The sequence below is a fragment of the Hemiscyllium ocellatum genome, chromosome 4, assembly GCF_020745735.1.
Source record: "Hemiscyllium ocellatum isolate sHemOce1 chromosome 4, sHemOce1.pat.X.cur, whole genome shotgun sequence".
Taxonomy (NCBI): Eukaryota; Metazoa; Chordata; class Chondrichthyes; order Orectolobiformes; family Hemiscylliidae; genus Hemiscyllium; species Hemiscyllium ocellatum.
In genome coordinates, this window is record NC_083404.1 from 946,476 (window position 1) to 962,201 (window position 15,726).

Genomic DNA, 15,726 nt, shown 5'->3' on the forward strand with positions numbered 1-15,726 from the left:
GCTGGAAGGTTTGTTTTCAGATGTTTTGTCACCATGTTGGGTAACATCTTCAGTGAGCCTCTGGGTGAAGCATTACTGATGATTCATGCTTTCTATTTATATCTTTGGGTTGGTGATGTAATTTCCTGTCGTGATCTCACTTCCTGTTCTTTTTCTGTTTGGGGGTGGTAAATGGGGTCCAAGTCAATGTGTTTGTTGCTAGAGTTCCGATTGAAGTGCCATGCTTCTAGGAATTATCGTGCATGTCTCTGTTTGGCTTGTCCTAGGACGGATGTGTTGTCCTAGTTGAACTGATGTCTTTCCTCATTTGTATGTAAGGATACCAGTGAGAGAGTCATGTCGTTTTGTAGCTAGTTGATGTTCATGTATCCTGGTGGCTAGTTTTCTGCCTGATTGTCCAACGTGGTGTTTGTTACAATCCTTGCATGGTATTTTGTAAATGACATTATCTTTGCTGCTTGTCTGTATAGGGTCCTTCACGTTCATTAGCTGCTGTTTTAGTGTTGGCAGGTTTGTGGGCTACCATGATGCCAAGAGATGCCTTTTTAGGGGAGAGTGACTAGGGTGTCTGGAAGCGTTTTGTCTGCTTGTTTGGTTTGTTGCTGAGAAATCGGGGGGCCCATTCTTTTTGAATACACTGTATAGGTGACTTTCCTTTGTTCTGCGTAGTTCCTATGCGTTGCAGTGTGTGTTGGCTCGTTGGAATAATGTTCTGATGCAACTTCATTTGTGGATGTCGAGGTGATTGCCTCTGTAGTTTCATATTTTGTCCGTATGTTGTTTTCCTGTTGACGCTGGTTTGAAGTTGTTCATTGCCTGTTTGTTCTACTGTGACATCTAGGAATGGCAGTTTGTTGTTTTCCCAAAGAAATCTGAACACATAAGTAGAAAGCAGGAATCATCAACAGTGCTTCGTTCAGTGGCTCACTGAAAATGTTACCTAGTATGGTGATGAAACATCTGGAAGTGAACCTTCCAGCTCAGTGAGCAAACCTACATCCAATCTTTTTAATTGTTTGACTACTTAATACAATCTGTTTGCTCTTCAGTGCAAACCCCATCCCATGCATTTGCTGGGTGTTCCCAAGTATTTCATGTTATTGTAAAATGGGAAATGCAGTGACCAGTTTATGCATAGCATGCTTCACATGGAGGAATTGGGTAATGCTCTTTGAGCCTGGGTGTTGGAATTAGGGGCACTTGCAGCACTAAATTCAGTTCAGATGTTTGTGCTCAGTCCCAGAATGGAATCTTCCAGAACAGGTGCGGGAATGCTGCTTGCTACACCATGGCTATCACACTTTTCTGTTTTCCTCTTTCTCAAGTCATTTAAAGTCTGTCTAGGTATCTTTATTCAAAGCAAAATCCTAGTGAGCTTGTGCTATATTCTATCTCTTCACTTTTTCCATTTATGTGGAGCATAAATTATGAATTCAATTTCTGTGCAAATTGATGAGCCCATCATACATGAATTGCACAGTAATGGAAAATGTTTACACGGTTATCGGTTACTGCAACGTTGCAATTTACTCCAGCTCATCTGCATTTGCGGTCTAAATGCTAAGAATGTTTTTGACAATTGAGGCAACTTTACTCTCCTTGCCCAATGTTGAGTATGGTCAGGTGTATTGTTTATTTCCCTTTTAAGTTGCATCTGGAAAAAAAGGAATGTGATTGGATGAAATATAATTCCCATAAGAGAACAATTGCAATAACTTTTCATGCTTAAAAACAAGAATCAATTTATGCTGTATTTTAAAATAGATATTTATATACAATGTGTGAAAAGATCATTTGTAATATTTTATATCACAAATGTATGCTAAATTACATTTTTTCTTTTTAAGGCTTTCACATTTCTGTAAAGATGTCTTTGTATCCGTCCTTAGAAGACCTGAAAGTGGACAAGGTGATCCAGGTAGGTGGAAAGGGAATACTTGCCTGTTAAGGTTCTTTACTGTGCATAAACAATCCAAGAGGAGAAGGATATTGAGAAATGAAGACATTTAAGATTCCAAAGTTTAATGCTGAGACAGCAGATTGAGAGCAAGGAACTAGGGTGAGAGATTTTCAAAATTATACTTTGGTGCATTATAGGTGGTTCCAGAGGTTAGACCATAAGACACGGGAGCAGAAATTAGGCCCCACTTGACCCTTTGACTCTGCACCATTCAACCATAGCTTATAAGTTTCTCAACGCCATTCTTCCATTTTCTCCCCATAACTCTTGATTCCATTGACAGTCAAGAACCAGTCTATCGCTGTGTTAAATATACTCAGTGACCTGGCTTCCACAGCTTTCTGTGGCAATGAATTCCATTAATTTATTGCTCTCTGAATAAAGTTCCTCCTTGTCTGTGTTGTAAAGGATCTTTCCTTTGTTTAAGGCTATGACCTTGAGTTCTAGTCTTTCCTGCCAATGGAAGCATCTTCCCAAAGGTCACTCTGTCCAGGCCATTCAGTATTCTGTAAGTTTCAAACAGATTGTCCCCCATCATTCTAAACTCAGAGTATAGCTCCACAATCCTCAAACATTCCTCGTTGGCCTTTCATTCCTGGGATCATTCATGTGAACCTCCTGGACCTGTTCCAGGACCAGTACAACCATCCTGAGGTATGGGGCCCAAAATTGCTCCTAATACTCTATATGTGGTCTGACCAGACCTTCATAAAGCCTCAGAAGTACATTTGTACTATATTCTAGCCCCCTCAAAATAAATTCCTGAAGAAGGGCTTATGCCCGAAACATTGATTCTCCTGCTCCTCGGATGCTGCCTGGCCTGCTGTGTTTTTCCAGCACCACATTTTTCAACTCTGGTACTCCAGCATCTGCAGTCCTCACTTTCTCCTCCTCCCTCAAAATGAATGCTAACATTGTATTTGCCTTCCTAACTACCGACTCAACTTGCAACTTTACCTTTAAGAGAATCCTGGACCAGGACTCCCAAGACCCTTTGGACTTCAGATTTCTGAATTTTCTCCCCATGTGGAAAATAGTCTATGCCCCTATTCATCCTATCAAAGTGCATGACTTCACAGTTTCCCACATTACATTCTATCTGCAATTTCTTTGCCCACTCTCCTAACTTGTCTAAATCCTTCTGCAGCCTTCCTATCTCCTTCTATCTATCTTTGTATCATCTGCAAACTTAGCCAGAATGCCCTCCATTCCTTTATCTAGATCATCAATGCATGAAATGAAAAGTTGTGGTCCCAACACTGGTTGTCAAATGCCACTAGTCACTGGCGGCCATCCTGAGAATGATCCTTTTATCCCTATTGTGTTTTCGGCCAGACAGCCAATCTTCTATCTATGCTAGTACTTTGCCTCTAACAACATGGGCCCTTATCTTACTCAGGAACCACTTGTGTGGCATCTTTACAGAGGCCTTCTGGAAGCCCAGGTAGATAGCATGCATTGGTTCTCATTGTTACAGATTTGTCAGGCATGACCTTGTCTTGATGAATCCATGCTGGTTTTGCCCTATTTTACCATGCACTTCCAAGTATTCAGAAATCTGATCCTTCACAATGGAATCCAATCTTACCAAACACCAAGAACAGGTTAATTGGCCTGTAATTTCCCATCTTTTGCCTTAATGCCTCCTTAAACGGCAGCTTACATTAGTGATTTTCCAGTCCTCTGGGACCTGCCTTGACTCCAATAATTCCTGAAAGATCAGCATCAATGCCTCCACTATCTCTACAACTATCTCTGTCAGAACTGTGGGCTCTAGTTCATCTGGACCAGGTGATTGATCCACCTTCAGACCTTGCAGTTTTTCTAGCATCTTCTCCTTGGTGATGTCCCCCATACACACCTCTGCCACCACCACCACCAGCAACCCCTCCGAACTGTCTTGATTTTTTTTTTGGGGTGTTACTTGTGTCTTCCATTGTGAAGACTGACACAAAGTACTCAGCCATTTTTGTTCCCTATTACTACTACTCCAGTGCTATTTTCCAGCAGCCCAATGTCCGCCTTTGCTTCTCTTTGTCCCTTTTATATATTTAAATAAACTTTTGCCATCTTTTATTAAATGAGAGGGTAAGCTAGTAATCTTCTCCCTCTTCATTTCTTTCTTTGCCTTCTGCTCTTTATTTGCTTCCTTATCCTCTGACTTCTCACTGCTCTTTTCCGCATTATATGCCTTTTCTTTTGCTTTTATGCTGTCCCTGACTTCCTTTGTCAGCCACGGTTGCCTCATATTCCCTTTAGTATGCATCTTTTATCTGGGATGAATTTTTGCTGTCTCCCAAATTACTCCCAGAAACTCCTGTCACTGCTGTTTTACGTCTTTCCTGCTGGGCTCCACTTCCACAGTCGATTCTGGTCAGCTCATGCCTCTAGTTGCCTTTATTCAACTATAATACCACTACCTCTGATTCCATCTTCTCCCTGTCAAATTGCAGAGTAAATTCTATCATGTTATGGTCACTGCCTCCTAAGGGTTCCTTCACCTTTAAGCTCCCTTCTCAAGTCTACCTCATTGCACAACACGGAATCCAGAATTATCTATTTCCTAATGGGATCCATAACAAGCAGCTCCAAAATACCATCTCATAGACATTCCACAAGCTCCTTTTCTTTTGATCCACTACCTGTCCACCGGATTTTTCCAGTTCATCTGTATATCAAACTTTCCTCATAGTCACTGTAACCTTGCCTTTCTTAGGCGCTTTTTCTTTCTCCTCAAGTATCTTGTGCCCCCAATACTGCGTACTCTTTGGAGGCCAGTATGTAATTCCTCAACTCTGCCAGCATAGATTCTACATCATCTGACTCTACTTGGTTTTTTGCTATTGATTTGTTGTTGTTTCTTACTAACAAAGCAACCCCACCTGCCTGTATTTTTGATGGAATGTATATCTTTGGATATTTAGTTCCCAGTCCTAATCCCCTTGCAGCCTCATCTCCAGGATGCCCACCACATCATACCTGCCAATTTCAATCTGTGCCACAAGGTAATTTACCTTATTTCATTTGTGTGCATTCAGATAAAGCACCTTCAGTCCTGTATTTACCATCCCTCTTCTCCTTGTCATTTATTGAGCCAATGTGCTTGAAGTTTGATTCCTTTCCAAACACTCTGTCCTATTTTGTAGGCTGAAGACTTTAATAGCCACTCAGGAGTTCGCCTTTCCATTTTTCTCATACTTTTCTATGCAGTTCAATCCACCTCTACAGATGTTAACCTACTGCTTTGTTTCCCATTGGTCATTATACTGCTTGGAGTTTTACAACCGCCCTGACCACCACCACCACTTCCTAGTTCAAAGTCCTGTTGACTACTCTATTTACCCTTTTTGCTAGAATGGTCCCAAATTGCTTCAGGTGCAGACTGGCTCAATGGTACAGATCCCTCTTGTTCCAATAATTATGCCACTGCCCCATGCAAAGGAACCCTTCTTTTGCGCACCACTCTGTTACTTTGATAAGAAAGCATATGGCGTTTTGGCTTTCATTAAGAGAGGAATAGCGTTTAAGAGCTGCGAGGTTTTGCTGCAGCTCTACAAGTCCCTTGTGAGATCACACTTGGAATATTGTGTTCAGTTCTGGTTGCCCTACTATAGGAAGGATACAGAGGCTATGGAGAGGGTGCAAAGAAGGTTTACCAGGATGCTGCTTGGACTGGAGGGCTTGTTTTACGAGGAGATGTTGATTAAGATCGGACTTCCCTCTCTGGAAAGGAGGAGGAAGACAGGCAACCTGATTGAGGTATACAGGGTAATGAGAGGCATGGACAGAGTCAATAGCCAGAGACTTTCCCCAGGACAGGATTGACTGGTATGAGTGGTCATAGTTGTAAGGTATTACGAAGAAGGTGTAGTGGAGACATCAGAAGTCGGTTCATTACGCAGAGAGTTGTGAATGCATGGAATGCATTGCCAGTTGCGGTGTGGAAGTGAAGTCATTAGGGACATTTAAGCAACTGCTGGACATGTACTTGGATGGCAGTGAATTGAGGGGTGCATAAGTTATTTTATTTTAGACTAGGAATAATCCTTGGCACAACGTTGTGGGGCGAAGGGCCTGTTCTGTGCTGTACTTTTCTATGCTCTGTAAAATAACACTAGTTTTTAGAAGCCATTGCTGGTTTTAATATTTTTGAGCTGAAAATGTGTTGCTGGAAAAGTGCAGCAGGTCAGGCAGCATCCAAGGAACAGGAGATTTGACATTTCGGGAATAAGCCCTTCTTCAGGAATTCTGAAGAAGGGTTTATGCCCGAAACGTCGAATCTCCTGTTTCTTGGATGCTGCCTGACCTGCTGCGCATTTTCAGCTCTGATCTCCAGCATCTGCAGTCCTCACTTTCTCCTTTTAATATTTTTGAGTCTCATTTAATACAATGACATTGTTTTAAAAAAAAGGCAACTTGTGTATTTGTGATAAATAATCCAAGAAAAATAAACAGTTTCTGTCAGTAAGCAACTTTGTTTTCAATGATTTCCAGCATTTTCCAATAAGAGAAATTAGATTGTGAAGTTATTCTGCAGGATTGTCATTCCTTGTAAAGTGGGAAAACTGGTTTCATTTTTTTTATGTATAACGTTCATTAAACTCTGGCTGCTGATTGCTATTTAATTCAAGCATTTGTATTTTGTGTGCTTTCTGTGACCCAGGAGGTCAGAGATAATGTGCTCGATGAGGAAACTATCTGAAGAAAGAAATGACAGAATATATGTGAAGCAGAAGAGTAAAATAACGTTCTAATAAAATGAATGAAAATAAGGGGAGCCGAGCTGGCTGCATTAGTTCTGTGATCTGTCCTGCCATTTACCACAAACACTTCTGCAGGAAAGACATTAAAATTCTTATAGCAGGCATCTTTATGGTTTCTCAATTATTTTGCCAATGTTAATGGTAGTCTTGTATTTTGGGAAACGTTATAATTGACGTGGGTCCAAAGTCTTTTTGCAAAGGCACTCCATTAAAATAAAGGTATGCTGGATTTAAACCCGGATCTCAAAGCTGATGAAGGGTTAGTGGACTCGAATCTTTAACCCTGATTTCTCGCCACGGATACTGCCAGACTTGCTGAGATTTTTCAGCAATTTGTCTCAAAGCTGATCTGTGTTGAGAATGTAGTTTCCTTTGCGTAGAAATGTAGTAAAGAATAGGACTAGAGAAGAGTGCAGTTCATCAAGTTCTTCTAAATTTTGTTTACCTTTTACGTGTTTCTAGTGTCTCCCTGTGTAGTCTGTTCCAAACATTCACTACCTTAATTTAGTTATGTTTGGAGTTTAGTCACCATGTCCCTCGACTGTAGAAATAGTAACATGTTCAAAAATACATTGATCTTAAGGGAAATTTGAACCTCAATCTCTCTTTTGGGATTTTCTTTTCAGTAAACAATGCCAGACTTCAAGCTGAGAATCTTTAACCAGTGACCTGTTTGATAGCATGTTTATCCACTGTCTTTGGTGTTTTAGTCAGACCAAATTGTATGTAGAATCCAGAAATAACTGTACCAATATCTGTACAGAGTGAAATTTGTGCACTTTATAGGTGCAATGTTAGAAGATTTGGTTAGTTTTCTTTTGTATTTTACAAGCTGCTGTTGATTTCAATGAGCTGAGTTGATATGTCCAATGTTAAATTTCTTTTGTAATCTCATAAACTGCACTTGTTCTTAGTAAATGACACTTTACATGAGCCTAAATTATCCATTTTTAATGTTTAATCATAGGATGTTGCTAGCTAAGCCAAGATTTATTGCCTACTCCAAATTGATCAACTATACTGCTGTGGTCTAGAGTCACATACAGCATTACAGCGCAGTACAGACCCTTCAGCACTTGATGTTGCACTACTTATTGAACCAATCTGAAATACATCGAACCTACATTATTACATTTTCATCCATGTGTCTATCCAATGATCATTTAAATGCCCTTAAAGTTGGCAAGTCTACTACTGTTGCAGGCAGTGCGTTTCATGTCCCTACTACTGAGTAAAGGAACTACCTCTGACATCTGTCCTGTATTTATCACTCCTTAATTTAAAGCGATGTCCCCTCGTGCTAGCCATCAGCATCTGAGGGAAAAAAAGATTCTCTCTGTCCACCCTATCTAACCCTCAATTAAGTCACTTCTCAACCACCTTATCCCTTATGAAAACAGCCTCCAGACCCTCAGTCTTTCCTCATAAAACCTTCCTTCCATATCAGGTGATATCCCAGTAAATCTCGTCTGAACCCTTTCCAAAGCTTCCACATCCTTCCAATAATGCAGTGACCAGAACTGTGTACCATACTTAAGTATGGCTGCAGCATGACCTCATGGCTCTGAAACTTAATCTCTCTACCAATAAAAGCTAACACACTATATGCAGCCTTAACCATATCAACCTAGGTAAAAACAAGGGCTGGAAACAAGATTCTAGATTAGAGTGGTGCTGGAAAAGCACATCAGTTCAAGCAGCATCCGAGGAGCAGGAAAATCAACGTTTCAGGCAAAAGCCCTTCATCAGGAATAGAGGCAGAGTGCCTGCAGGGTGAAGAGATATTGACCTAGGTAGCAACTTTCAGGGGTCTATGCACATGGACACAGATCTCTCTGCTCATCTACACTACCAAGAATCTTACCATTAACCCAGTACTCTTTGTTTCTGTTACTCCTTCCAAAATGAATGAATTCACACTTATCCACATTAAATTCCAGTTGCCACCTCTCAGCCCAGCTCTGCAGCTTATCTATGTCCCCTGTAACATCCTTCCACACTATCCACAATTCCACCGACCTTGTCATCTGCAAGTTTACTAACCTATACTTCTACGTCCTCATCCAGGTCGTTTATAAAAATGACAAACAGCAGTGGAACCAAAACAGATCATTGTGGTATACCTTAAGCAACTGAACTTAAGGATGCACATTCCCCATCAACCACCACCCTCTGTCGTCTGAAATACTGAAATCAGCTAGCGAATGTCTTATCCAAATTGCTAAATCGCCCTCAATCCCTTGCCTCCATGCTTTGTGCAAAAGCCTACCATGTGGAACCTTATGAAATGCCATACTGAAATCTATTTACACCATGTCAACTGCTTTACCCTTATCCACCTGTTTGGTCACCATCTCCAAGAACTTAAGGTTTGTGAGGCACGACCTACCTTTCTCAAAACCATGTTGACTATCCCTGCTCAACTTATTCCTCTCTAGATGATAAATCCTATCTCTTATAACCTTTTCCAACACTTTACTGACAACTGAAGTAAGGCTCGCTGGTCTATAATTACCAGGGTTGACTCTATTCCCCTCCTTGAACTAGGGGACAGCATTTGTTATCCTCCAGTCTTCTGGCACTATTCCTGTAGACAATGACGACATAAAGGTCAAAGTCAAAAGCTCTGCATTGTCCTCCCGGCTTCCCAGAGAATCCTAGGATAGATCCCATTTGGCCCAGGGGATTTACCTATTTTCACACTTTCCAGATTTGCTAATACCTCCTCCTTGTGAACCTCAATCCCATCTAGTCTAGCCAGTATTTCAGTATTCTATTCAACAACATTCTCTTTTTCCAGTGTGAAAACTGACAAGAAATATTTATTTACCGCTTCCCCACCTCACTGGACTCCATGCACAACTTCCCGAAACTAACCTAGATTGGTCATAATCTTGGTTTAGTCATTCTTTTATTCCTGATATACCTATTGAAAGCTTTAGGCTTTTCTGTGATCCTATCTGCGAACAACTTCTCATGTCCCCTCCTGGCTCCTCTTAGCGCGTTCTTTAGGTCTTTCCTGGCTAATTTATAAACTTCACGCACCCTTACTGGGGGTGGCACGCTGGCTGTGGTTAGCACTGCTGCCTCAGTGCCAGGGACCCAGGTTCACTTCCGGCCTTGGCGACTGTCTGTGTGGAGTTTGAATATTCTCCGTGTGTCTGTGTGTGTTTCCTCTGGGTGCTCCGGTTTCCTCCCACAGTCCAAAGATGTACTGGTTAGGTGAATTGGCTAAGTTAAATTGCCCATAGTGTTAGGTGAATGAGTCAGGGGTAAATGTAGGGAAATTAGTCTGGGTGGGTTTCTCTTCAGAGGGTCAGTGTGGACTTGTTGAGCTGAAGGGCCTATTTCCACACTGTAGGGAATCTAATCTAAGCCCCTTCTTCCTCTTGACAAGAGATTCAGCATCTTTAGTAAACCACAGCTCCCTCACTCGACCACATTCTCCCTGCCTGACAGGTACATACTTATCAAGGGCACGCAGTAGCTGTTCCTTGAATAAGCTCCACATTTCAATTGTCCCCATCCTATGTATCCAAAGTCTTGCCTAATTGAACCATAATTTCCTTTCCCCCAGCTATAACTTTTGCCCATCAGTATGTACTCATCCCTTTCCATCGCTAAAGTAAACATAACTGAATTGTGGTCACTATCACCAAAGTGCTCCCCTACCTCCAAATCTAACACCTGTCTGGGTTCATTATCCAGTACTAAATCCAGTGTAGCTTTGCCCCTTGTTGGCCTGTCTACATACTATGTCAGGAAACTCTCCACACATTAGACAAACACTGACCCATCTAAAGTACTTGAACTATAGTATTTCCAGTCAATATTTGGAAAGTTAAAGTCCCCTGTAAAGACTACCCTGTTACACTTGCTCCTATCCACAATATCTTTGCTATCCTTTCCTCTACATCTCTCCAACTATTTGGAGGCCTATAGAAAATTCAACAGGGTGAAACCAAAAGAGAAAATGCTGGAAAATCTCAGCAGGTCTGGCAGCATCTGTAAGGAGAGAAAAGAGCTGATGTTTTGAGTCTAACTGACCCTTTTTTAAAAAGCTTTGACAAAGGGAGAAATGGGATGTATTTCTACTGAGTTGAGAGAAGGTGAGTCATGGCTCCAGAAGCTAAGGTAGCAATAAAGAGGTGATAATGACAGTGCATGGACTATGCTCTGTCATTATCACCTCTTTATTGCTACCTTAGCTTCTGGAGCCATGACTCATCACCTCAGCCCAATATAAATACCTCCCTATTTCTCCCTTTTATTTAGCTTTGACAAAGGGTCAGTTAGACTCGAAACGTCAGCTCTTTTCTCTCCTTACAGATGCTGCCAGACCTGCTGAGATTTTCCAGCATCTGCAGTAACTTGCTATTATCACAATAGGGTGACCTCTCCTGTTTCCAACCTCAGCCCATACTACCTCATTGAAGAGTCCTCAAACATCCTTTCAAGCAACCGTAATATAGTCCTTAACTAACTCTGCCACACCTCCCCTGCTTTATCATCATCCCTATTCTTGCTGAAACATCTAAATCCCATTCTTGTCCCTGCTCTATCCATGTCTCTGAAATGGCCCCAACACTGAAGTCACCAGCCCTATTTCTGATGCTCCTGGCGTTGAAGTAGACACGCTTCAAACCATCTTCCTGCTTGCTGGTGAACTCTTGTGACCTTGAAACCTCATTTCTGACCTCAATACGCTGAACTTCCTGGGCACTGGAACTACAATTTCTGTTCCCGTCCCCCTGCTGAATGAGTTTAAATCCTCTTGAAGAGCATTGGCAAATTCCCCCCCAGGATATTGGTACACCTCAGGTTCGTGTGTAGACCATGCTGTCTGTAGAGATCCCACCTACGCCCGAATGAGCCCAAATTATCCAGGTATCTGACACCCACCCTCCTGCATCATCCCCGTCACCATGTTCAACTCAATGTTAGATCGTGGCATTTAAGACCATGTGAAAATGAGGTGAACTGAACTGTAATCATATTGGATGGTAATTGTTTAGAGGAACCTTGATTATCTAAAGGACACAGCCAGGCAGTATTTCGTTCAGTTAGAACATTGAACAATACAGTGCAGAACAGGCCCTTCAGCTCTCAGTTCCTCTCTGTTTTACTATCCCATCGTCATCCATATGGTTATCCAAGGATTGTTTAAATCTCACTAATGTGGCAGAGTTAACTGCGTTGGCAGGTGGGGCATTCCACCCCCTGACCACTCTGAGTAAAGAATCTGCTTCTGACATCTGTCTTAAATCTATCACCCCTCAATTTGCAGTTGTGCTCCCTCGTACAAGCTGACGTCATCATCCCAGGAAAAAGACTTTTGCTGTCTATCCTATCTAATCCTCCGATCATCTTGTACGTCTCTTTCAAATCTCCTTTTAGCTGCCTTCTTACCAATGAGAACAGATCCAAGTGTCTCAGTTGTTGCTCATAAGACCTTCCCTTCAGACCAGGCAATCTCCTCTGCATCTTTTCCAATGCTTCCACATCCTTCCCAAAATATGGGGACCAGAACTGTACACAATATTCCAAGTGTGGCTGCACCAGCGTTTTGTGTAATTGCAGCATGATATTGTGGCTCCAGAACTCAATCCCTCTACCAATGAAACTTAACACCGTATGCCGCCTTAACAGTACTATCAACCTGGGTGGCAACTTTCATGGATCTGTGTATGTGGACTCCAAGATCCCTCTGCACATCCACACTACCAAGAATCTTTCCATTGACCCAGTACTCTGCCTTCCTGTTATTCTTCCCAAAGTGCATCACCTCACATTTAGCTGCATTGAACTCCATTTGCCACCTCTCAGCCCAATACTGCAGTTTATCCAAGTTCCCCTGCAACCTGTAACATTCTTCCACACTGTCCACTCCACACTGACCACTACTCCACCGACTTTAGTGTCATCTGCAAATTTACTAATCTATCCACCTATGCCTGTGTCTAAGTCATTGATAAAAATGACAAACAGCAGTGGTCCCAGAACAGATCCTTGTGGGACGCCACTAGTAACCGGACTCCAGGCTGAATATTTTCCATCAACCACCACTCGCTGCTTCTTTCAGAAAGCCAGTTTCTAATCTGAACTGCTACATTACCCTCAATCCCATGCCTCTGCATTTTCTCCAATAGCCTACCATGTGGAACTTTATCAAAGACTTAACTGAAGTCCATGTATACCACGTCAACTATCCTACCCTCATCTACATGCTTGGTCACTTTCTCAAAAAAACTGAGGTTTGTGAGACATGACCTGCCCTTGACAAAATGACTATCTGAAATCAAATTGTTGCTTGCAAGATGATTACAAATCCTATCTCTTATCCTTTCCAAAACCTTTCCTACAACAGACGTAAGGCTCTCTGGTCTATAATTAACCGGGTCATCTCTACTGCCCTTCTTCAACAAAGATTAAACTTATTTCTTTCCCCTTGAATAATGGAGAAATGCAATCCGTTCTCTCCTTGGTTTCACCTTCTCTGTGATATATCAGATGAGAATATTAAAATTTTTCAAATTTATTGAAATGCCAATATTTCAGATGTTCAACATGTTTTTTCAGGCTCAAGCTTCATATGCAGCGGATTCTGGAACTCCTGCAATTCTGCCTGAAACCGTCGCCTCTGTGCCATCAGATGGTAAGTTTGGTTTTTTGAGGGGTAGGGGTAGGAGAGGAGGATTTGTAAGGTTGTGTAATGTTTATAGAAACAGGAATGTTGTGCTAAATAATGAGAATATACCAACATCTCAATTAATGAGCAAAAGTTGCCCATTTGATCTTTCAAACCTTTTCTGCTATTCTAGATCACAAATTCAAAATTCCACATTCTCATATAATCCCAATAACCTTTGAATCCCTCCTCTAACAAGAATCCATCTTCCCTCAATTTTATTCCCACTTGCACCTTCTAAGGCAGAATTCCAAGATTCTGGGAGAAAAAATGTTTTTTAACACTTGTTCCTAAAAGAGAGACTCTACCTTTAAAACAGTGTGATACAATTCCTCTTCAGAACTAAGCTCACAGCTGTCCACAGTGCTGTCATATCTGTTGAGTTTCTCCAGCATTCTGTGCTTGTTTCAGATTTCTAGCACCTTCAGTGTTTTGCTTTTAAAACAGTGTTCCCTTGGTTCTGATTTCATCTACAGGAGGTGAATCTTGTCTATCTCCATCTTGAGTGCTATTTAGGATCTAACCAATCATCCCTTGCTCTTTAAATTCTGATGAAAACAAACTCAACCTGTCCAATCTTTGCTCATAAGGCAGACCTCTGATTCCAGGTATCAATGTAATAAACATCTAAACCACCTCCAGTACATTTTGATTTTTCCTTAAATATGCACAGTATTCAAGATGTAGAATCATCAAAGCCCTGTATTATTATTATCATTATAACATGCTTTTCTGTTAAATTCCTGTTCTAATAAAGGATAGCATTTCATTTGTTTCCATAATCCCCTGCATGCTAATTTCTTGTGACTCTTGCACTCAAATACCTAGATATCTCCGCATCTCAGAATTCTACAGTGATTCACTTTAAATAATACTTCATTCTTCTAACCAAAGTGAACAGTTTCGTATTTTCCATTTGCTGTATTCCATGTAAAGCTATGGATTTGCACAGTGGGAAGCTGTCACTTTTAAAGTCACAAATTCTGGTGTTGAGCAAATGCTGAGTTGTTTACAGATTTAATTGACTATGTATAGTTAGGAATAAAGTTATTAACTCTTTTAAGATTTCTGTTGAACTCAAACAATCAAGTATTTAGCTGTCTGCAGATTCTGTCAGTTTTACTGAGTTTCTCCAGCATTTTCTCTCTTTATTTGATTCCAGCATCTGATATTTTGCTTTTGTATGCAATTAGAACCCTATTTTTCAAATATAAGTTGTAGAAATTTGTATTACTTCTGAGGGATTCTCAGTATAAATTACTCCCTGCCTGCACATTTTTGATTTTTAAAAGAAAGGCAGTAGCCAGTATTTCTGTGATGAAGGCAGACCAGTCTCCTACTGTATGGCATTTGTCAGTCAGGTTTTACAGCAAGATTCTATTTGTTTAACCTGCAGCTGTTATTGACTTAGTTGGACTTTGTGACCAGCCAAACAACACATTGTATTCGTGGCATATTTGTCTTCAAAACGATTCAAGCATATTTCCAGGTGTTGGGTGGGTGTTGTATACAGTACACATGGGATGAACATAGCTTTTTATGGCATAAGATGCTTATATCAATTTATGCATTGTTTTAGACTGATTTGTGATTTTACTGCTTTTAAGTTATTTTTAACATGCTTTTAATTCTATTATGTAATATGGTTGAAGATTGCAAAATGTGATGGAGCATATATTACGCAGAAATCCTGATGTTTGAGCATAAAAGCAGTGTTTCAAACTTAATTCAAATTAGGAAATAGAGTAAATGATATAAATTCTCAACTTCAGAATTTAACTGAATGTAGTTTTATATTGAAAGGCTTTATTTACTTAAAACACATGGGTTCTAAGCTATATACTAAATATATAGATGAGCTATAAAATATCCTTACTGATGTCCACTCTTTTCTCCTTTTTATTCCTCCCGGGCTGCAAGAACTCCTAAGGCATTTACTTTCGATAACTGTTGAAGCTTGATTTGAGTTTAACTTTGAAACAGCATTGGGCATTTTAACACTGCAAAGGACACCGTTTGGCTCATTATGTCTGCATGGCTATCCAAATGAAGATTTCACCTCGTGCCACTTTAAAATTAGAGTCATATAGTACAGAAGAAGCCCTTCACACTGAGTCTGTATTGCTAAAGATATGCTACTACCTACACTGGTCCTACTTTCCTGCACTAGGCCCATAGCTATGATTTGAATGCTCAACCAAGTTCTTTTTATAAAGGTTGAGGTTTCCTGCCTCAGCTACTCTTTTTCATACCCCTGCCATCCTCTGGGTGAAAAGGTTTTGTTAAATCTCCTAAACCTTCTGTCTTTCACTTTA

At 40.8% G+C, this 15,726-nt stretch overlaps 1 protein-coding gene across 2 annotated transcripts in view; it reads left to right on the plus strand.

Moving 5' to 3' along the window:
* The window catches only part of LOC132810237 (syntenin-1-like), a 42,337-nt gene that overhangs the window by 6,935 nt on the left and 19,676 nt on the right, over nt 1-15,726 (plus strand). For both annotated transcript variants that reach the window (XM_060822631.1, XM_060822632.1), the window contains exons 2-3: nt 1,848-1,918; nt 13,303-13,378. In XM_060822631.1, coding sequence (XP_060678614.1) covers nt 1,868-1,918; nt 13,303-13,378 — 127 coding nt within the window. In that variant the 5' untranslated portion in view covers nt 1,848-1,867. The remainder of the gene's footprint in view (nt 1-1,847; nt 1,919-13,302; nt 13,379-15,726) is intronic.